The 22,337-nt window shown below is 37.4% G+C and overlaps 2 protein-coding genes and 2 long non-coding RNA genes across 10 annotated transcripts in view; 3 read left to right on the top strand and 1 right to left on the bottom strand.

Annotated features, from left to right (window-relative positions):
* The window catches only part of LOC110834862 (AT hook containing transcription factor 1 homolog), a 50,447-nt gene extending 42,667 nt beyond the window's left edge, over positions 1–7,780 (top strand). For all 4 annotated transcript variants that reach the window (XM_087340903.1, XM_087340901.1, XM_087340902.1 and 1 more), the window contains 4 exons: positions 842–1,032; positions 1,780–2,032; positions 2,472–2,763; positions 7,439–7,780. In XM_087340903.1, coding sequence (XP_087197029.1) covers positions 842–1,032; positions 1,780–2,032; positions 2,472–2,763; positions 7,439–7,604 — 902 coding nt within the window. In that variant the 3' untranslated portion in view covers positions 7,605–7,780. The remainder of the gene's footprint in view (positions 1–841; positions 1,033–1,779; positions 2,033–2,471; positions 2,764–7,438) is intronic.
* LOC110834877 (uncharacterized) lies at positions 292–7,439 on the bottom strand. Of its 2 annotated transcripts, XR_015532706.1 has the most exons (3): positions 7,113–7,439; positions 3,076–6,732; positions 292–2,017 (listed from the first exon to the last, which is right to left on the bottom strand). It is a non-coding gene; the product is annotated as an uncharacterized LOC110834877 (long non-coding RNA). The 2 variants fall into 2 exon arrangements; XR_002544713.2 differs by lacking the exon at positions 3,076–6,732.
* Positions 7,781–9,455: 1,675 nt separating the features above from the next.
* LOC110834886 (SAP domain-containing ribonucleoprotein) lies at positions 9,456–15,530 on the top strand. 3 transcript variants are annotated; one of them, XM_087340912.1, is made up of 7 exons: positions 9,459–9,690; positions 9,863–9,959; positions 11,102–11,160; positions 12,125–12,418; positions 12,865–12,978; positions 13,298–13,381; positions 14,249–15,530. In XM_087340912.1, exons 1-7 carry the CDS (start codon positions 9,598–9,600, stop codon positions 14,390–14,392), a joined length of 885 nt encoding a protein of 294 aa, XP_087197038.1. In that variant the 5' UTR covers positions 9,459–9,597; the 3' UTR covers positions 14,393–15,530. The 3 variants fall into 3 exon arrangements, with proteins under 3 accessions (XP_087197039.1, XP_087197038.1, XP_087197037.1); XM_087340911.1 differs by having other exon boundaries at positions 9,461–9,690; positions 11,084–11,160; XM_087340913.1 differs by lacking the exon at positions 13,298–13,381 and having other exon boundaries at positions 9,456–9,690; positions 11,084–11,160.
* Positions 15,531–16,763: 1,233 nt separating this feature from the next.
* The window catches only part of LOC110834879 (uncharacterized), a 126,772-nt gene continuing 121,198 nt past the window's right edge, over positions 16,764–22,337 (top strand). The window contains exon 1 of the long non-coding RNA XR_015532709.1: positions 16,764–17,045. This is a non-coding gene — a long non-coding RNA (uncharacterized LOC110834879). The remainder of the gene's footprint in view (positions 17,046–22,337) is intronic.

The following is a 22,337-nucleotide window of genomic DNA, read 5'->3' as shown; positions in this document are numbered from 1 at the left end:
GTGGTATTTCTAGTGTGTGTGTGAGCCATTTAGAAAGTTTAAGTTAGGTTGAAAAGTATAAATCATTATAAAACTTCCACTGATAAACACTGTTAGAGTGGAACCCTCATTTAATGTTACTTCATTTAGCTGTATCATTGTGTCAATGTTACAGTTTTCCTGTTTAAGACTTTTTGCAGTTTGGTGCTCTAATCATGAGTTTAAGGTCTCCATTCTCACATTCAATATAAGTGAACATTTTACTTCATGCTTCAATCTCTTCATCTCAAACATAGCAGTAAAACAACAAAAAAGTTTTTGTCCATTATTTATTCTGTCTTCTCCATAAAAGTATCCACCATTCTTCTGAACATTATATTGAAGTGTTTTAATTGTCTCATTGAAAGAAGCCTCTTCAGCAGTGAGGAGAGGATAAAATTAAAATAGATATTATAGACATGATATGTGAGCATATTAAACTGAAATTACTCTGGATAATGTCCATGTGAAGGATTCTGTGATGATGATAAACCTTTTTATTTGATAACAGTAGGGAAATTCTTGAGCAGTTGATTGTCAAATTATAGTATTCAGTTCCATGGAGTCAGTTTATTCATTTTGATACAACTCAAAAGAATCAGAGGATTTAAGAAATGTTTTGAGGAGGAAGATGTTAACATGCACAGCCTTATGTACAATTGAACACAGTAAACTTACTACTCGTTTTGGTAATAACTTATGGTGTAACATTTGGTGGATTAAAATAATGGTACTTTATTAGGAATCATTTTCTTTATCCTGTAGAATATACTGTTCCTGTTCAAATGGATTGATTTTTCATGTCAGCTGCTGCCTGTTTCAGCATCAACACCTTATGCAAGTTCAGCAACAAGTGCTCCGAGTCAGCTAGATGCTTCTCCATTATCAACTCGATCAGAAGATGTCACTCTTGAGAGAATGAGACGTAAATCATTTATGCGAGCTCAGATTGCTCTGAAGTCTGCATCTGAACATGGTTCTGTCTCTGGTGTACCTTCAGGGAGGAAGTCTGTGGTAAGAGTGCTTATGGTGGATTTGTCAATAACCCACCTGCGTCACTTCAGGCAAATTACAATTATTATTGATGACTTGCCTGCTCCTTGGCTGAAACAATATTGCTTAGTTACACACAGTTACATGTGAATAAATAGAATGAATTCTTTTATATGTACCAATAATGTGGGAGTCCTGCTAAAGATTCACCTTCAGGTAAAAGTGTAATTGATTTGAAGTTGGTATGACTTGCATTTGCCTGGGTGTGTAACTTGGCCTGTCACTCAGGACAAAGGACAGACATTAAATGTATATGAAAATAAGGTATCTGGACATAAGAAAGATGAAGTGAGATAAGAATGGAGGAATGATACAATGGTTAGTTTAATTCTTCACCTAGTATGTTTAGTGGTCATCAGGAGATACAAGAATTACATACTTTTTGGTTAAAAACTTGAAGGAAAGTGACTACAATATTTAGCAAATAAATACAGATAGGAGGATAGAATCAAAATGTATTGTGTGAAGTTTCATATGGGATGAGAACGTGTTTTAACAGTTCAGCACATGATCCAGTGGTGTGTTGTAGTAGTGATGGTGATGAACATTCTGATCCCTTAGAGCACAGAATATCATATTTCTAGGTATATTTGCTAAAAGACTTCATCATAAAGTCTGAAATTAGCACACACTTTCTTTCCAAGTTTAATATTTGCCATTCTACTTTTGAATCTGTTTTCAGTCCAGCACTGTAATATTTGTCCACAGGCAAACAGTCCAGGTGATAGTGGTAGCAGTGTGAGCAGCAATGCTGGCAGTAGTCATACATCTCTACCTTCAACAGGAAGTCACATCACAAGAGCTGTGGCTACGCGTTTGGGGCGGGTTTATACCTCTGAAGAAGTACGGCGCTCACCTCGTCTTGCCAGACTTCAGGATGAAGACCTTCATTCTGCATCACCGAGCACTTCTTTCCACTTTTCCCCACCTACTCTTGTGCGTGGTTCTGTGAAGAAGGAAGGTGAGTATTTATTACATACATAATCTCTACTTCCCCCACTTTTAACCCCTCTCATTATGCCCATAAAATACAACATTTTTACCCAAATTAAAATCAGGTTTTCCTCCTTAGCATCTGAAATGTACATAGGCTATATTATTCACTTATTTTAGGATTTCTGTTCTTATGTTTAATATTACTATTGTTTTCAGGCCTAATAGTTTGGCAGTATTGGCTGTCATTAATTTATTTCCTTGCAATCCAAGATCAGAATGTTTCAATTTCTTGACCAGCCAAGTAACTATCCATTTTTCAAGGAAGATTCTGCATCATGGACTTAATTTAACATTGCATTGTGGTGCATCTTATTATAATTCTTGTGGTTTGTAACATGCTGGTCATCACAAAACAGAGGGTAGTTTACTGTGTATTGTTTGCATTATTTATTATGTAATTTTAGAATCATCATCTGGTACTCCACCTACACCTGTGCCAGCATTTGTTTTCTCACCACCTCAAAAACAGCAGCTTCTTCCAAAACCACATCGTCAAAGTGCTCCAAGCCAGCAGACTCGAGCCCACACAATGGCACTCAGAGGGCTGCACACCATCACAGAGGAGTCTACCCCTCCATCTACTCCTACCAACACTATTCCACCACAGACGTCTGAAAGAGATACCACCCCCATCGCTGTGAGGAAATCCAAAAAGTTCAAACCCACTCCATCTTCTAAAACACCTAAGAGAAGCAGGTACTGAAGTCTTCTGAAATATGCTTGCTGAATGAATATGAGAGTATTTATAATTTATGAAGTACGATTACTTTAATTGCTTGTAGAAATGGCATATAATAACAGCCTTAATCATTTAGGATCGCCTAATATGAAGATTTCATAATAGTAATGCCCAAATGTAAGATAACTTAAAATGTAAAATGACTCTTGGAAATCATGGTATTAAAAATAGATCCCATGAGAAGCAGTTCCTCAGCTGATCAAGAAATTTCTTACCTTTTATGGCACAATGTTCACAGGACCTGCTACTATGCCCTATATAGTTCTCACCTTCACAACCAGCTCCTTTAAGATCAATTTTAATATTATCTTCCCATGTATTCCTGCTCTTCCATGTGGTCCCTTCAGGTTGTGTGATAAAAATTCTGTGTGCATTTATCATCCTCTCTATGTCTTGTCCATCTTATCCTAATATATGATACAAATTATAAATTATACAGCTCCCCATCATGTAATATTTTGCATCCTCTTAATACTGCTTCTCTGTCTTAGACTAAAATATATTCTGTGCTACTTTGTTCTGTCACCCCAAAAGTTAAAAGCCACGTTTCACATCCATATAAAACAATTTGTAGTGTTATACTTTGTCATGACTGAAGGTTATATAACCCCACTGGCACACACCACTGTTACAACATGGCTATGAGGTGTCAGAATAATGTCACTACTGTCATCAGTATTATAGCATATGTACGGGTGCTGTATATTGGACCACTGTTGTAATACCCTAATAATGTAGCACTGGGGTTTCAAACTGCTATGTTGCTACCTCTTAAGTTGTACTCTGAGTTTTGGGGGTCTAAGAAATGTGGCCACTTTTAGCACCCTCCTTACTGTCCGCGAGCTACGAGAGTAGACCTGACATCTTTGAGGGAGGTGGGGGTAGAATTCTGTGCTTCTAGCAGACCGAAATACACCTGCAGCTTATACAGGCCGTACATCGTGAGCTAATGTACTGACTGACTGACTGATCACCAGCGCATACGTAGAACCCACTTTCCCCCTGACACAAGCAACGGCTGACAAGGCCACGTCTACTCTCATGGCTCGCGGACAATAGTCTACCACCATCCAGTGTGTTATCATCCCCCTTGCCTTGGGTGCCTGGGGGTAAATACAGGCCAGAAAATTCTGTCTACTGATGGTATGCTTTGACTAGTCTCGTCTCTTTGGAGTGTGGTGGATGTGGGAAGGTAATGTATTAGGGTTTGTCCAGCTGCTGTCTCCACCGTATCATGCAGGATCAGTATGGTTCACATAACAAATTGACACTTCAAATATTTACATTTTATACATATATACAGGTTGCAAGTCATGAAAATGCTGTGTGTCAGTTACCTCCATTGCCTAACTCTCACTCTGTTCATGGTGCCTAAATCTCTCCAACGTAGTTATGCTCTCTTACTCCCAAGATCATGGTTTCTCACTAACCACTTAAAGAATGAGTTCCAGTAGGTAATCAAATCTGTTATCAGGTTTTTCATATTCCTCTCCCTCTTTTAGTTAACCAGCTACCACTTGCATCGCTCTCTTCCAGCCATCTGCTGAGTGGTTCCTCTCACAGTAATTATATTCTTCATGTCCTACATTTTCCTAAAGTTATATGCTTAACTTTATCTAACTGACTCAGAGCAACTGCCTGGCCTATTTCCCTAGTTGCTGCAATGCACCAGCTTACCTAAGTTGTGCCACTACAAGTAAAATTGTTTTGTCTTTATCTTCAGGTTTACTGGTAGAAGATTCTGAACTAACCATATTGAATCTACTTTAACATCAACATGGATGTAATTATTATTTGTTGCTGTCATTTCTAAGTTTTAACTATGCTACCTTTTCAAAGGACTGTCTTTATACCCTGCAGTCTGGTGAAGATACATGGACATATACTTGCTTAGTTTTCTTTGCATTCATTTCAATACCAGTGTCTTTACCAGAATATGATATAGTGTGTGTTTTTCTCAATGGTAGTCCTGCGTTTACCGAATAAATTAACATCAGCATAGACAGAAGTTGGTGTGTTCCATTCACTTCCAGTCTGTCCTGATTTTCTTGCATTTTCCTATTGGCATATTCTAAGTGGAACAAAGCATTTACTGTTTCAGACTATTCTCAATAGGATATTCATGAGATAAATGGGATTTGAGGTTGTCATGGTGGTGATAAAACAGTTTATATAAATGTATGCATATGTGCAGACTCATCAGAAGGTAACAGCTATAATTTAAAAACCATCTGCTTCAAAGTACCGTATTTTTACACAACTCCAGAATTGTCAGCTGCTCATTTGAAACTAATTTCATTTCTGTTTATTTCTGCTGCATTGGTTTACCACATGTACATTAACTTCGACAATACTTCTTTTCCAATAATTTTCTATCAAAATTTCTTCTTAGAGTTATTGTACTGAAGGCATAGTTTTTCATATAATCAGTTGTAATTCATGCTAATAACAAAAGAAACAAATATGCACAAACTTAAGACAATTTCTTTTCAGTTTTATAATCATGTACTTGGGTCACTGAATATCAAAACTGTAGTCTCATAATTTAATATTTTTTTCTATAACAATGATAAATTCTGTCCATGTTTGAATGTGCATTGTCATATATTGAAAGCCTGAGTCCTCAAACAAAACAAGCATGTTTTTCAAATGATCCACTCTACTTCCCATTTAACTGAAATGGTGACAAAAACAGAGAACCTGATAGGACTTTCCTGGATATGAGATTATGAGAATCCATTATTTTCTCTCTGTGGAGGGCTATGTTCAGCCTTTTGATTTGGGATTTGTGTCAGATAATATGTATGGGGCATTAGCAGCATGATGATTGGCAGGTTAAAACAGTAGAATTTCAAGTTCTCATGGTGAGTACGAAGATGGCTGTCTTCTGGGTTGTAGTCTGGTACTACAACCCAACAAGACAGCCGTCTAAGTTAAAACTGAAGTATTCTTCAGATAAACCTGCACTACTGCTAGTTTGTCTACTACAAATCTCTGTGACCTCTGAAAATAATACCTGAAGTGTGCAATACTCTGACCAATGAATAACATTATCGAAATCTGAGTCCTTAATGGGGCTTCACTTCTGACCTGGCACTTGACATGTTTGTAGTGGAATACTATTAGTGTAGGTTTTCTCCAGTCACTTATTCCACTGATGCTACATTTCATCTATTATAATTGAGATAGACTTCACCAAGCAGCATATTATAAATTACATCATCATCCCTTATCACTAGCTCAGTACTTGGCTAAAATCAGAGTTAAGTTTGTCTTATAGGTGAATAAATACAATAATTTGAGGAGTATTCTTTATATGATGTGGTCATACTTCCTGTTCTATGCCAAACTTCATTTGCTGATCTTAAATGTCTTTCCTTTACTGACTGATGAAAGATGTAGAGTTAGGAGTGGTAAGAATTTTGAGATTTGACTTTGCTTCATATGGATGCTGTCTTGCTTCACAAAGTATGCAGTAAAACCTCAAAATAGAAAGATTCTTGTGATTAAGATTTTTTGCTATTGTATGGGATTCACATGAGATTTCACAAGAACTATCTTGTGTGTGTGTTTGAAGTACTTGCTATGAGCACAAATTATGAAATTGCTACAAGTTATTGTGTCTGTGTAAACTTCTTACTCAGATAATTAACATAGTGCATGAAATATGTGATGATATCATTTGTTCTGGTAATCACACCTCTTTGTGAAGTATAAAGTTGTCATCGTCTGTAAAGATGTATTTCATATTAAAAGTTCATAAATAAGTCTTACTGTGCAAGATTGGTTCAGATTTGACCTAGAATATTTATCATAGCATGTTAATAGATCATTTTACCTGTTTAACATTAGGTATTTTTCTTTAAGTACTCTCTCCCAACATGTACACATATGTCCCATTAACATGGATTCTGCAGCATAAAATTCTGTAAGATGGATTCACAGAAAATGGAGAACACAAACCTGCTTTGCTACATTATTGTCAAACTTTTGTCTTCCCATAAATTCTCTTAATGGTCTGAAAAGGTACGATCTGAAGCAGCCATGTCTGAACTGTAAGATGGTCCAGGATCTTGAAACCCAGAGTGATGAGACTGTTTTATTGGCAGTATGGAGCTTAGCATTGTCATGAAGAAGAATTCCTTACCTTTTCCAGATTTCCCCCCCCCCCCCCCCCCCCTTGAATGCTGCCTTCACTTTCATTGTCAGGAGACTAATAATACTGGGAATTTATTGTAACACTGTCCTCCAAGAACTATGCACAAATTAGTGTGACAGGTATCCATGAAACAAGCCATGACCTTACCAGTGAACTTCAGAGTGTTGAATTTTGTTGGCAGTGGAGAGTTTGTATACCGTTCCATGCTTGTTCCTTTGCTTTCGGGTGTGTAATGATGGACCTATATCTTAACACACATCAGTCAGGTCATAAAATGCATTTAATTTCCTTCTGTGATGTTTCAAACACTTAAAGAAAATCTCAGCTCAGCAGTCATTCTGATTGAATGCCAGCATCTTTGGAACACACCTAACACTCACTTTCATGCACAAAATATTTCAATTGTTCACAGTAATGTGAATTTTATTAGTGCTCACATGATTGACTGTTTCTTTTTATTATTATTTCTACAGTCGCAGTCACTTGATGACACCACTGACTAAGCAGGAGCAGCAAGAGTTGGCAGAACGTGTACGTTCATCACGTCAGTCAGTTTCCACAGAGCCAGAACGCCACTACACTGTTTTCAAGCACAGAAAATTATTTAAAATCAGACGCAGTAGTAGGTCTGATTTGTAATCATGTTATTGTGACAACACTATCTGACTTTATTTGATAACATTCTTGTTTTCATTTTAATATCCCATTGCACATGTATTCCTTCATTGACATGCTGTCAGGTGACAAGTGTACCCTTTGTTAAGTGCATGTGATTATATATATTTCATCAGCTCCTAATAAATAAATACTTTTTATTTTTTAATGTCCCTTTAAGAAACCTAAATCCATTTACTTTCAAGAAATTTAAATTTTAGCAGTAATTTGTCTGACTTGTACTTGGGAAGTACCCAATCCAAATATTAACCTATCTTAACAAACTTTTGTACATCCAGTCAAATTCCAGCCTTCAAGTAGACCATGGGTGCTTCCTTCTCTACCACTATTAATATTACTTTCATAATCCTCACATCTCATTTGACATGAAGTAATATACATAGTTTATATCATTTAACTCCATGGAGAAAATTCCTTCCTGAGAAGCTAACAATTGCTCAGGTAAGAAATAAATTCCCCACCATTTATGAAAACAATGTTATTACGTATCAAGTTTACACAAGCGTGCACAGTTGATATATAATACTGAGTGATGCACACATTAAAATGATACATTTAATTTACAGGCATTTCATGTCATTCTAAAGTTTATTGATATGGTGTATTTGTATTGTATTGTGTATATCCATTATCATATTAAATTACACCAGTATAAAAATTCTAAAATATACTAAGTTTTAGAGACTGGCCATGTTGGTCTTCAGGTTAGAAGGTACCTGCTCTGTGGGGCACAATCATAATCTATGTTCAAGAAAGCAAAAGCACTGAAAGTTTTAATCTGTAGATCAGGTATGTAACTGAAGTATAATAAACAGGATTATGCAAATGGTTCACACTTACCTACAACTGTGATGAATTGTTAAAAGAGGATGGGGTAAGTGGGCTGGAACATAGTAAATGTTCTTAGAAAATGTACTAATATTTGACTTTGAAGGAAAGAGAAATCAATAAAGACTGGATGGAGAGAAATTCTAGACAGTCCTATAAAAGTTACTAAACCTGCCCTGTCCTTTTAAAATGTGACCAGTATTTCATAATCTGAAGATTTCTGTCTTCTGGGTTGTTGCGCTGTGTAGACTGGTCGATGTTAACCAACGTTTCAGAGGTCATACTGCCTCCGTCATCAGGGCAACAACCCAGAAGACAGAAATCTTCATACTCACCGCTGTGAAAACCTCAAATCTTACATTTCATAATCTGTTTGCTATATTCAAAACTTAAAAAAAAAAACCCATCCATTTTCAGATTATGTGCTTTAAAATGCCATTAGAGTGCATTACTTTTGGAAGAATTCTGACATTTTAAGTATGCCTTAATTAATAAATTACAACTTATTATTTTCTCATACTTAATTACTTTTAATGAACATATCACAAAATATTTACATTGTAAAGGTGCAGCAATTTACATAATACATATAGAGTAGTGAACAATGCCGAAGTATGTCTGATCACATGTTTTGTAGTGACACAGTGTAGCAGTGATGGTATGACATTAGCAGTAAGCTGTGGTGGTGTGTTAGCAAGTGATGGAAAATAAACAACATTGTATTATTACACATAATAAAAAATATTTTAACCATAAGTTGTTGCAAGCACCTAGTGTTTTCATCTGACTTGCAAAAGTTTTTAACCCACTGTAAGGTATAATTACCATTGTTTATTACCTTCTTAACAAAAACTAGTTAATATTGTAGCTTACCATATTAATTCGTTTCGTTGTTACATTAAGGTTATGAATGCGTTACGGTACTACTTGCTTTCTAAGGCCTAATAATTGTAAAATGTTTATAGTATTTGGAGATCACCGATTGAAGAGGCGCCAATGAAATACTTTCAGATATAATACTCCCAGAAGCCCACCGGTAAGACATAAAACGGATATACTAAACGTTTTTGCACGGACGCAGAGTTTACCTACGTAGAAGTTGTTTTCAAGTTCGTGGTTGGCCACTCTGATGGTTATTAGCAAGGGACCTGTGAAGGCGTGTATGATAGGAGAAAACGTGTTTAAAATGGCGGATGTGTTACAAGATATTTCAAAATTAAAGGTTTGTATTTGTATTAGCCTGTGATCTATAATGTTAAATGAACATGATAATAATGTATGGGTGTGAAGTGCTGTGTGAATGTATTTTTAATGAGAATATTGTTTTATTTCAATGCCTGCTGCAAGTTCTTGAACGTCTGATGGTATACGCGTGGCTGTGTTTATACTTCCAGGTGGCAGATTTAAAGAAGGAATTGAAAGCTAGAGGCCTGAATGCTGTAGGAAATAAAACCGAATTGGTAGAAAGATTACAGTTATCTTTACAAGGAGGTAAGTTATTCTAGGTTGGTAAAGGAACTTTGACAGAAATAAAAAACTAAACTGCGGCAAAGATTGGTTTAAATTAATTGCACAATGTTTCTACCGTTTTCATTTATAGCAAAACGTGGTAATGTGATTTAAAACAGTTTTATTCAACTGTATGCAGTGTAGAAATGATGCATCTCATACTTTTTCAGCCGTTCTCTGCATTCATTAATCTCAGTGTCCACCCAATCTTCCACTCGTTTTGTCATTTTACGCTGCCTTCTTCCCCCATCTGTTCAGGTTGATAAGCTATAGGAATAGGAATTGATAGAGTTAGTTTAATAAATTTCATGTTATATTGGTGGCTATTTTCTAGCAGTGTTTCCTAGAAGAATAAATGTCCAGTTTAGTGACCATACTTTGGGTAAAGGTTTGGTCATTTTATACTAGTGCTTTTTTCTTTTTAGCGCATTTTGTTAATTTCAGTGGGTACAGTGGCACAGAATTACATAAATATACACTGGCACCTTTTTTCCTTAACCAACTATTTCTACTTCAGAACAATTGAAAGAACAGTGCACATGTTCATGATATGTATGTGATGAAATTTGAACCTGGGACATTCCAGATATGAAGTAGAATTGTTAATGACTTGGCTGAAACATTTTGTAGTTTGTTTTTCTGTATCAGAATGTTTGTATCATACACATGTGCATTCATTTCTTGCTATAGGTTATAGGTATATTAATAGGGCAATTTATTTTATTCACTGATAGTCTGTTTAATTCTTGTTGTTAGCAATAAAACTACAAAAAACTGATGTTGAAAAATTGTTTTGCTCCAAGCCCAAAAATAATTTATCATTCCCTGTATTGTAGCACATTATGCTGAGTAAGTATCCATAGATGATTGAACTGTGTATTAGTAAAAATCACTGTACATACTGCAGTTTTAGATCAGATGACTGAAGTATGTTATCCATCATTTAAACAGGTTACAGTAATGGAAACAAATTCTGTGGCACATATTAATTTCAGCATTCAAAATTCATCAGTGAGTCAGGAGAGACATGAGTTTATGCATTCAGTATAGAAGGAGCACTAGCCTCAGTTGTCACTTTCGCGGTTATTTGACATTTTTTATTGCAGAGAACTCTTTGATCACAGAACCTGATTCAGCAGCAGGTGATTCCGAGGAGATTCTGGATGAAGATGATGTCCTTGCAGTAAGTTACTGATAACCTTCATAAGAACAATAGGTCTGTGTAGTCATGTTGATCCTGATGGTTTCTTATTGTACCTGCAAAATAGTAGAAATAGGAATTTGAAATTTCATTTGTGACTGTCTTCATATGAGTGGACTTGGTATGCTAGGCCCACAATAATATGTTTGATTTTTAAACAAAAGGCCTTAGGACCTTCTTTCTTTGGCAAAATATTTTTATATATGCAAGAAAATGTTTTGATTGTGCTATAAACAGGGCATAATCTTCATGTAGTATGAAGTTTTAGTTGCTACTGCAGTGGTAAGATCATAACTGGTCCATGGTTTGAGATTCTCACATAGAAGGAAAGTAGTTTCCACTTCTGCTTCAGACAGTGCAATTACTATTCACAATGCAAATATCTGCCTGTTATTTCTTTATATCTGCTGTATCTCTTTGTACATTTAAGTTGCAAAAGGGTTCCCAGATCCCAGAATGAATTTTGTTTGGAAACTTTAAGTGAGCCAGGGTGTCTCAGTCAGTATAGTGGCTGACTACAGATTGGTTTTGACATTGGTTCAATCCCTGGTAAGGGCAAGGTATTTTTCTTCTAGCTTCTGAATTCAGACTGTCTCTGGGGCCTAGCCAATCTCCTATCCAATGGGTACCAGGGGTCCTTTACTTTGGGGATAAAGTGTAGCCAGTACATGATGCTGACCACTGACCCCTCAAATTCCTCCATGGTGTGTAGCGGGTCAGCTTTATTTTTATAGAGACTTTAAGCAGGTGGCATGGGTAGTATTGGCAGTTGATCAATGTTCCTGTATACCCCCCGTTACTGCTGTTGATGCTAGTACTCCACAATTTTCTTAATGTAATTCTCTCTCCATGTTGTAATTGTCAGTGTCAAAATTGTGTCTCTTCAATACATACTTTCCCCAGAAAGAAATAACTTAGAAAGTCATGATCATTAATTTGTTGGCAGGATGAAACAGAGGAGGAAGCTCTGGTGGGTGAAATCAGCACTTCTCCAGAACCAAAGCTGAGAAAACTGGCATCACCATCTGAGGATGAAATTCCCGTGCCCAACAAACGCACAGTAGCCAGTGCCAAGAAGATTGTGTTAAACCGCAGTATTGTTGCATCAGCTGCAAATTCTGAGAAGGAGAACCAGCAGCAGCAGACAACACAGTGTGTCTCAGATACAGGACAGCAACAGAATCGGCAAAATTCTGATAGCAAGAAGGTCGTCAAGCTCTCTGCCTTCTCCATGAAAGAGGTTAGAGGTTTTGGTTATAATTAAAGGCATTCATTTCTTAAAATACCATATATGGATAATCCTTAGATGTAATATAACCCAGTGCCTTATTTACAATTACAGATTCTTATTCTTCACTTTTCACAGCTGAGGCTTATGTATAACTTTGACTTTTAGGATTAAGCTGCATCAATTGTTTAAGCGCTGCCAACATTTTTAGCAAACACTGCAATTGCCACCTTTAGTGTGAATGTCTGTAGGAGGGAGTAGGATGCCTTTTTATAAAGATCCGGTGGTGGGAATTGGCTGGGGAGCAATCATGTTCAGAGAAAGTTATAGTGACCATGTAGTTAAGAAAAGAGGTGATGAAAAATGTTCTAATGATATTTGCCAGACTGTCGCAGAATCAGTACAGCTTATCCCTGAAAGGCAAAGTTGGCACAAATTACAAATTGTTTGTTTCACAGCGTCTAGAGATGAGAGCACAAAAGTTTGGCGTGGAACTGTCTGGGGATGCCAAGAAGGAAGTCAGGGCTGCTCGATTTGGAATATCAGCACCTATCAACACAATTAACACCGCAGTGAGTATTTCTTAAATAGCATGTGTGGGAGTATATAAACATATACAAATAAAAATGTCTGTATGAAATTTATCTTGTGGGTTCAGGAGGTCTAAGATGTGACAAACCCATGTGACTATATTTATAAAAAGTGGTAATTGACCATTATTAGATCAGTGTTACTCAATCTATTGGTTTATCCTTCTTTACAAGTTTGTGTCTTTGAAAATCCACTCAGCTGTAGCATTGATAGCAGCTTAAAATTGTAGCATTGGCCCTTTCCTGTTTTTGATAGTGTATCATGTTTATCAAATTGCATGACTTTACTTTTTATTGATAGCCAGCAAGTTCAGACATTCTGCGTAAGAGAGCTGAGAGGTTTGGCCTGACATTGTCTCCTATAAGCAGCAGCAACGTGAGCAAGGTAAATTCTCTGTGACATGGAATCGGATGTTTGTATTTATTTGTGCCTCATTTTGGCAGAGCTATTGGCCCTGAATATGCACACTTGCTGGTAATCTAACTCATCCCCACTAAATGAGGTAGCAGAATGTTAATGCATTCAGTGGGTGCCTAGTTAAAATATTTAGCTTCTCCCTCTAGGCAAATGTCAGATTGATTCCTTAAAAATAATAACAACCTGTTTCTCCCCATTATGGATGGTTCTAGGATTTTTTCTTTTCGTCTACAATTGATACAGTGTCCTCAAATTGCTTCTAAATCAAGCAGACGTGTGTTAAATTTGTGTATGTTGTGTACTGTTTAATTTGGGTCACCTGTGTCTGTTCCTCCAGTATGTATGTGCTTGGATGTGGGAGTAAAGTATTCATACAAAGTGATAACCCCAGTTTAGTGGCGTGATTGAAGATTGGAGTTCTGAAAGACAACATATTTTCTTACATAATTTTCTATTTGTAGTAGAATCTAAATATTGTACCACATATCAAGGTTGATTGATTAAACACTGTTGCTTTGTGTTCAGGAAGTTGTGGATTTTAGTTGTCCCAGAGACTTGATATTGTGATAGATTTTTGTGGTTTCTCTCAGGCCCTCAAAAAAAAGATTATAGAACAGAAACTTGTAATAGGCCATGACCACTTCCACATCCTTCTCAATATGATGTGCACAACCATCCTACCATTCAGTGTGCCTTCGCAACTGAAAATATCTTAACTAAGAAACTATGGCTATTCTGGATATCTGAAAATGTAACAGAAAGAAGCCACATGTTCTTTCCGAATGAATTTCTACGCGCGCACACCTGTTCTTACCCGAGTATTTGTGCTTTTAGGCTCAACTAAGTGAAAAGCTGGAAAACAGGAAACGGAGGTTTAGTATTGATGATACAGCAAATGTGAAGAAGAGCACTGTAGGTAATAGTGTCTTGGAGGAGAAGAAGCGGCTGCGAGCAGAGCGGTTCAAGCTAACCAAGTAGCTCGACTTCTAATCACTTTGTCAGACAGCTTTGACACAAAAATGTAGTCAGTGTGGTGTGATGGAGATTCTCTGCATCTGTTATAGAAACTTCTTAAAGAGGATGCATTGTGCTTGTATGGATGTGCATTCTCAACAAGAATGTTATGGCTAAAATGTGGAGTTGTTATGTTTCAAATGGTAGTATGCATTGTCTGTGTAATATATTTCTTTTGTTCATTTCAAAATATCAAGTACTCTTTATGTTATTGCTAGTAACCACTATCCAATGTGTGTTTTTCTTTTTAAGTATTATTTTTCTCTTTCAAGAAGCAAAGCAGATAGTATTGCAACAACCATAAAAATGTCCTGATATGACTACAGTATCAAGAATTGGTGTTCATCTAGGTTTATGAAAACAAGGAAGTTACACGTAGGTGCAGTAACCGGGTCGTATGTAATACATGTATCGCACAAATTCCTGAATTCATAACCCATTAGCTTAAGAAGCCAGCAGTCTGCCAACCCCATGTTAGTAACGCAGTGAAGATTATCATTGTAAGATTTGAGGTTTTCACAGCGGTGAGTACGAAGATTTCTGTCTTCTGGGTTGTTGCGCTGTGTAGTCTGGTCGATGTTAACCAATGTTTCAGAGGTCACAGCGCAACAACCCAGAAGACAGAAATCTTCAAGATTTTCATTATTAAACAATTCAGCAGTATCCTGTTATGTGGTAGCAAGTGCTGTGTATATATCAAAAGCAGAATATTTTGGCTGTTATACTTTTTTGAGGTACACATTGAAATTATGAGTCAAGTTAAAGAAAATTATATTCCAAGAGTGGTTCAGAATGAAAAAATATTAGGCTAACACATTAATTATATATAAATATTTCATATCTGTTCCTTATGTGTAAATTTGAAAAAGCTGATAAAATATAGTACAGTGTTTTCAGTAAAGAAGTAGTAATTTACTTTGTTTTATTGCTCAGAGTTGATAAACAATAGGCACAATTGTTTAATTATTTCTGCAGTAAGTGTATAAGTGAACATATTGACTCTCCAACTGCAAGATGTCTGTGCTATTACAGTTTTCTTGATTAGTAATTAAAATTCTTTTACAACCATCAGTTTCTTATGGGCAATAAATGATTGTAGTCACTTTGTTCTACTCATTTCCAGCAGCTGTAATTATGGTTTACTGTAACAGAAAATGAAAGAACAGTGTGGCCGAGATTGCTGTATTCAGCCAAGGACTGTCTTTCACTGACAGTCCAATAATTCTCCATATTACTGCTGCTGCACACCCACATTCCTTACTTCCTGCTTCAAGAAATGGAAGTTTATTGCTTCACCTAGCAGCTGATACATCTTGTGTGAAGCATGTTGTGAAGTCTTTTATATTCCCATGCACAGCATTTTGTGCTACTGCAACTGTATAGAGTGAAGCTTACCTGCTTACATTACAGGACATGCTGAAAATGTTCCCTGTTGGCTCATATACGTTCCAAACATCAAAAACGGATTCTGGTGGTTAGCATGCTATAATTTTTCTCCCACTTATTCTCTCTCTCATTTTCAGAAAGCAGTAGGAAAGATAAATGTTTCTATATGGAGCAATTCTGCCTGAACCAGAGCAGTGTCTGTAATAGGAGCTACTTATTTTATGAAATATGCAAGCAGGAATGGTTACTTATCCAACACTGCTCATGGGTTCTTTAAATATGAAGTTGGGTTGGTGTATGAGTCTGGTAATAGATACAGACAGCACATTGTAATGTGCTTTATTGGCTTATGCCACATAACCATTGAACTGGGTCAGGTAAGATTTTGCCTCTTATGCAGGTTGTATACATTCAATTAATAAAGTATATTCCTGAAGAAAACCAACAGCATTTTAAGTAGAATGTTTTACTTTCATATCTGCCTCAGATTAGTGTGACAATTGATAATTATAAGAGTATTAGAAACGATAGCAATGTAAGGTCCAATGACATGAGCCGATAGTAATGTCAGATGTCTCCACTAAATTACTTGAAAGGTAATCTGTAAGAAGTAGTTATGAACTAAATATAAATTGCTTAACTTGTACTTAAATTATTTTACGTATTTCTGATCATGCACGCTCTCAGAATTAAAATATTTCTTCCATTATGGATTGTTTTATATTGTTTGATGGGCTTCAATATAAGGAACCCATATAATTCCTAATGTAGCATTACTTTTGTGGGTTAGATGACGAAATATTTAAAATATGTTTCATGGTTAGAAAATTACAAACAAAATTTTCAATCATTTCGTCTGTTAATCTGTGAATAGAAATGACATGTAATATGAAAAGCAGACTACATACAATCGAATTCTGGGAGAGAATGCAGTACTGCTGGGCACAGATAATATAACTGCGTGATTTCCTCTACGGACATGCATTTGAGAAATATTTAAGTTGGCTCTCCATGCTTGCTGCTACGTTCTTTGTCGTCATATTCCCCTGATACACAGGGATTCGAAGGAAGCAAAGGAAAAGCGACCGACAGCTCAAACTGAACGAGCAGAAAAGGACGACGAGTGCGTGCTCCGAAGTGCGTTATAAACAAACAGTGGTGAAGAAACTCGTGTTAATTGGTTTTGATGCATATATATGCATCCATATAGCCCCAAAGAAGAATTCTATTGGTGAGTAGGCTTAATGTTTAGATGGTTCTTAATTCCCGAGGAAAACATGGCCTGTTGCTTGGATGTGTTCGTTCTTAGGAATCCTAACCAACTAGTAATAACTAGTCTGTGCATGTTGTTCATGTCTCCACCCACACCTAATATTGTTAGGGTGATTAAATCGAGGAGGATCTGTTTTCTTCGAATAAAAGAAACACATTCCGAATTCAGCAACACATTGGTTCAGGAAAAAATTTACGACTTGTTTCGTATGTATTTGTGAGGGTAAGCGCGCCCGCTTGAACCGTCTGTTGATATGACGGAAATACAGGAATTGCAGGTGTTTGGAAACTGTGGGAAAATGTGTGCACCTAAGAAAGATAAAGTGCGCGATGTAGGACACTGCGTAACGATCCGTGACTGAACAGGTTACGTATTATTATGATGGTGAGATATAGGAGGTTGTGGTGGGCTAAGTACTTTGCTATGGAAATGAAACGAAGAATGTATGCATAATTTTGATGGAGGAAACCCATTGGGAAACGTCAACTTGGAGGCCCTAGAAGAAGGTGGGGTTAAAATATCGATCTTACGGAAAGAGGTGAGAACTGCAAGATGATGGAAGTAGCTCAGTTTCGTGTCCGGTGACCGACTTGATATTAGCGATATTGAATCTTCGGGTTCAATTACCATAGCGTTATTATAATTGGCTGTGTTGGTCCCAATAGGCATAAACAAAACATGAATTTTGAGATGAGTTTGCCGCCATAATAGCTGTTTTCATGCGGATTCATGCTAAAAAGGCTCAGGTACATACTCACTGTATTGCAAAATTGTTCATTTCCTCTTGATGAGATTTTAACTTACACGCCGAAAGAGAAAATAATAGCGGTACGATTACGAATGGTGATTTCGAAATAGTATGGGAGGAATTTGTTGTGGCGTATTTTGAGATATTTTCGCGATTATACGCATAAAGAGAGAGCAGGAGGTACTGCGTTGAATCGTAAAAAGAATGAATATGAACGTAGTTTTGTATGGCATTACTTGGTGCATTCCACGGAAGAACAGTCTGGCAGTAACGAAATGAACAATTAAGTGAATGAATGAATGAATACCTTGCAAATCTTGGCTTCCGTGGTCGGAGCTCGGAGAGAAATACTTTATTAACATGATTGGAGCCTTGCGTCAGGTAAGGTGGGACAGAGTAGGCAAGCAAGTTCAACAATAACGCGTCATACTTATATTCTGGAGGTCCCAGTCTTAATCTCGGCCGGATCCTTCCATGTTAAAGATTTTGAGTTGATACTGTTCCCAACCAACAGCTGTGGACATGCATAATGCTGCAGCTGGCTCGGTACTGCCAATACGAAATCAGAAAACATAAGGTAAATCGACTTTAGCCAACTAGGCGATTAGCTCGAACAGAGAGGTGTGTGCTGCTTGGTGAGTCATATATATTAGATGAGCGAACACAATCTACCGTTCTACTTGTTGTGTCACCCTGACGTGGTAAAGTACAGCTGCCTAGTTACAAGGGGAACATATCACTCCAGTAGGTGTTCAAACTACGAAGCCGAGAGTATCGTAAGGGTAGAAATTGCAATTATTTAAATAGCAATGCAACTGTCAGCACCTGGAATAAATAACACAAAGCTTCCACATAATTTTTAGTACCGGTAGTCATTCTGACTTGATAGTGTCGTCCCCAAGTGCATGAATTTTGTCACATTTTTGAATGGTTCATTAGCTATCCTAATACCGCTGCAGTGATTGTATTAAATCAAGATGGACGAGCATTAGAATTCGAAAAAAAACCCCAGAAAATCTCAACAAAATAGAAAACTTGTAAGGGTATTTGTGAAATTGATCAAAGATAAATACGGTGTGATGTTGTGAAACTAAATCAGGCTATGGTCTGTTTTGTAAGTGCGGTGATGAGCGTTGTGTTTCCGTGCAACTAGTCCAGGTAATTTCTGAACTAGCTGAGCGACTATCATCTGTCGAAGGAAACCCTGAATTGAGAAGTTGGTTACAAACATCTCATTGGTGTATTTATTCCTTTCAGGTTGCACGGTTGAATTTTTATACGCATCTCGCTTTCCTAATTTAGTTTATTTTTGTTACAAACTAACTTCCCTGCATGAAAGTTAGTCTTTATTACAAAGCAATCTCTCCTTAAACTATATTCTGCAGAGATAGAGTATTACCGACAGTGCATGTGGTGAAAGTAACGTACGGTGGGTAGTCAGTTACCATACTCACGTGGCATTGGTGGGCCTTGCATTTATGCTACTTCAAATAAAAGTTGCGCACCCAGCGAGTAATAAAAATGGTGCAACACACAGCAAATTAATTAATTCGCATAACTTTTGAAAAATGGATTCAAGGAATCAAAGATGTTGTGTGTACTTTGGTGTTTTGTCTTCAGGGTCCACCAAGGTGTTGTCAGAACACTAAAAAATTGTGTGACAATTCAATGCGCTTGATACACTGCTGCTTGATGCTTGCTGGCAGGCAGACTTCCTCGTCTACACACTTACATGTTGGCGGGACTACTACGAACCTCCGGTCTCAGCCGAAAGACAAGGGTGTCAGAGAGTAGTAGGAGGTGGTGTTTGGCGTTAAATAGAAGGATATTTGTTTATCGCGGAAGTTTGATGTTGTAGGCTACTTTAGCAAAAACGGTCGCTTTGCTTCTCGACGGAATATGAAAGAAAAGTTCTGAAAATGCTAGGTTTCTAAATTGTATCATTTGTTCATTAAATTAAAATACTGGCATGAAGGAATATCGATAAATTGCACGCAGTCACTGAAAACCGAAATGTTTTGGTAATCGATCGTCAGGTACATTACAACCATGTAACAGTGCTCTCGATATGTCTCCAGAATCGCTTTGGGATTGGTAACTGTCGAGACCTTTAAAATATCTACGGGATTTGAGGTCATATTTTCTGATTAGTGGCTGAGAATCGATCTGATTTTGGAATAAGACGACGATAATACAGAATGCTGATAGTAATGGTGGCCATTTTGCTCTCTCTTACTTATCCTTTTGATAGTAATCTAAGAAGTTGAGGGATTCTTGTTTGCAGTGTTACGTTCTTAATGTACGACGACGAAGCACTAAAGTCAGATATGTTTTTTTTTCCAAACAGGTATATGAATAACTATTTTCTATTCAATAGCTCTGAGTACATTTGTGCAGGTGCAGTATATTTTTACAGCGTCGTCGGCAGCCATCGTGGGTTGCCATAGAAACAAAGGTTTCCCGTCTTCCTGCCCGGCATTTCATTCACTTTGCGACAGGACGCTGGGTTTCAGGGCTCTTACGATGGGAATATCGACCATTCCCGTGGTGTTGGGGTGTGGGGATGGGACCAGCTGTTGGGACAACGACCCAGGAAGTGAGGAAGAGTTCCTCCGGCCTTGCTCGGCTCCGCAGTTGAACCTGAAACGGGCCTCCAGCTATCAGAGCAGTAGTAAATGAAAAGAGATGGCGCCACCTGACCGGCAAACCTATTGGTGGGCGGGCACTGCTGAGGAGGCGGGGCAAACCGCTAGCAAAAGAAACAATAAATATAGGACAAATTATTAAATGGATCCAAATATGTCCGTGTTCTTAAACGTATTTTATTTAAAGAAACAGATATGCTGGGCCCAATATGTTTTTTCTTCTTCTGTGTAAACTAAACAATTATATTACAGGCAAATTTAAAGAAATTAATATGAATATGTCGTGTATGCGCAGCTGCCACACTGATTTATTACCTGAAACAAATTATCTAATTAGCAGCCTACAAAACATGTCTCTGAAATGAGAATAAAAAGTTAATAATGCTAAAATTGATGCCGAATAGATAAATAGCCTACATAAGGAAATACATAATACATGAAAAATTAATAAATTAGTAGACTGATTACTAAATGGGGAAAAGTAAATAAATAAATAAATTACTTGCAGCAAATAACATGCACAACTAACGAAATGATGATGATTATGATAACAATAATAATAATAATAATAATAATATATAACAAACTGAACGTATTCACGTAAATTAGAAGTTATCTACAACTAGATTCTTGTTCTTTGGCTTCTGCAGCTGGAGTTTTAGTGTGAACTTCGGAATTAGGGCTTCAGCCATGTCGAATGTTGCATATTATCCTACGTTTCTGCAAACAATGCCACCTACTGCCTTACCTATATCTTTATACATTTTTCTCTCCTGTATGGAGCATAGGGGCATCCTGTTTTGGAGGTTTCTTGATCTATTTAGACATTTGCTAGGACTCCTTGGACGAGTGATCAGCCCGTCGCAAGGCCTCTACCTGCACACAGGACAGCACAACACAGAAAAACGCGGACAAACATCCTTGAGTGGGATTCGAACCCACGGTCTTAGTGTCTAAGCGCTCGAGGCCCACGGCTCAGACCGCGCGGTCACTGTGACCGGCGCATTGTCTTTATAAGGCCTCCAGAATTCGTAGCACTACACATTCACCCTGAAGATGGAAGATGGCAAGTACAATGTTTGCCAAATTTTAGATACACACACAAGCAAAAGACGACGTTGTACGAGTAGATTGACATAATTACACAAAATAAATATGAGCCGGGATAACTCAGTCAGTATAGTGACTAGCTACGGGCTGGACGACCGTGGTTCGATCCCCGACGGGGGCAGAGGATTTTTCCTCTAGCCTCTGCGTTTAGAGCGGCTCTGGGGCCCACCCAGCCTCCTATCCAGTGGGTACCGGGGTCCTTTCCCGGGGGTAAAGCCGGCCGGGGCGTGATGCTTACCACTCACCCCCATCTAGTGCCGAGGTCAAGGAAGAGAGGAGCTATACCTCCACTCACCCCAAACGCCTACATGGCGTATAGTGGGACAAACTTTACTTTACTTTACACAAAATAAATGAGGAAATGAGTAAGCACTTTAATCAATTAATAAATTAACGTATCGGGCCCCAATATATAAACGCAAACAAAAATAATGAAACAGTAAATATGTCAGTGAATTTTTTATTTAATTAATAAGGGATTAAGTGGATTAATTAATAAAAGAGTAAGTATATAAATTTTGTGCCAGTCGTTTGCATAGACCGGTTAGGAACAATTTCGTCTTTCTCGTTGCGCTGCAAAGCATTCGATGTTAGGCCTGATTTCGTGAGATATTGTTTTTGATTATAAATACAAGAATACAAACAGTTCATATTTGTGAGAGACATGAGGTTCAATGCGAAACAAAAAAAAATTCTTCTGGTTCTGTATAGGCAAATATGCCTAAAATTTGTTGCCTCGCAAATTTT

Source organism: Zootermopsis nevadensis, unplaced genomic scaffold (assembly GCF_977971745.1).
Source record: "Zootermopsis nevadensis isolate Lab colony 2312 unplaced genomic scaffold, Znev_1.0 Znev_ptg000061l, whole genome shotgun sequence".
Classification (NCBI taxonomy): domain Eukaryota; kingdom Metazoa; phylum Arthropoda; class Insecta; order Blattodea; family Termopsidae; genus Zootermopsis; species Zootermopsis nevadensis.
This window is presented reverse-complemented; position numbering and strand designations above follow the sequence as displayed.

Bases quoted from the DNA above. Each gene is read 5' to 3' on its own strand.
- LOC110834886 (XM_087340911.1), top strand. From the start codon at position 9,598: ATGGTTATTAGCAAGGGACCTGTGAAGGCGTGTATGATAGGAGAAAAC. The intron at 9,960-11,083 runs GTAAGTTATTCT...TTTTTATTGCAG, and splicing joins ACAGTTATCTTTACAAGGAG to AGAACTCTTTGATCACAGAA. The intron at 13,382-14,248 runs GTAAATTCTCTG...TTGTGCTTTTAG, and splicing joins GCAGCAGCAACGTGAGCAAG to GCTCAACTAAGTGAAAAGCT.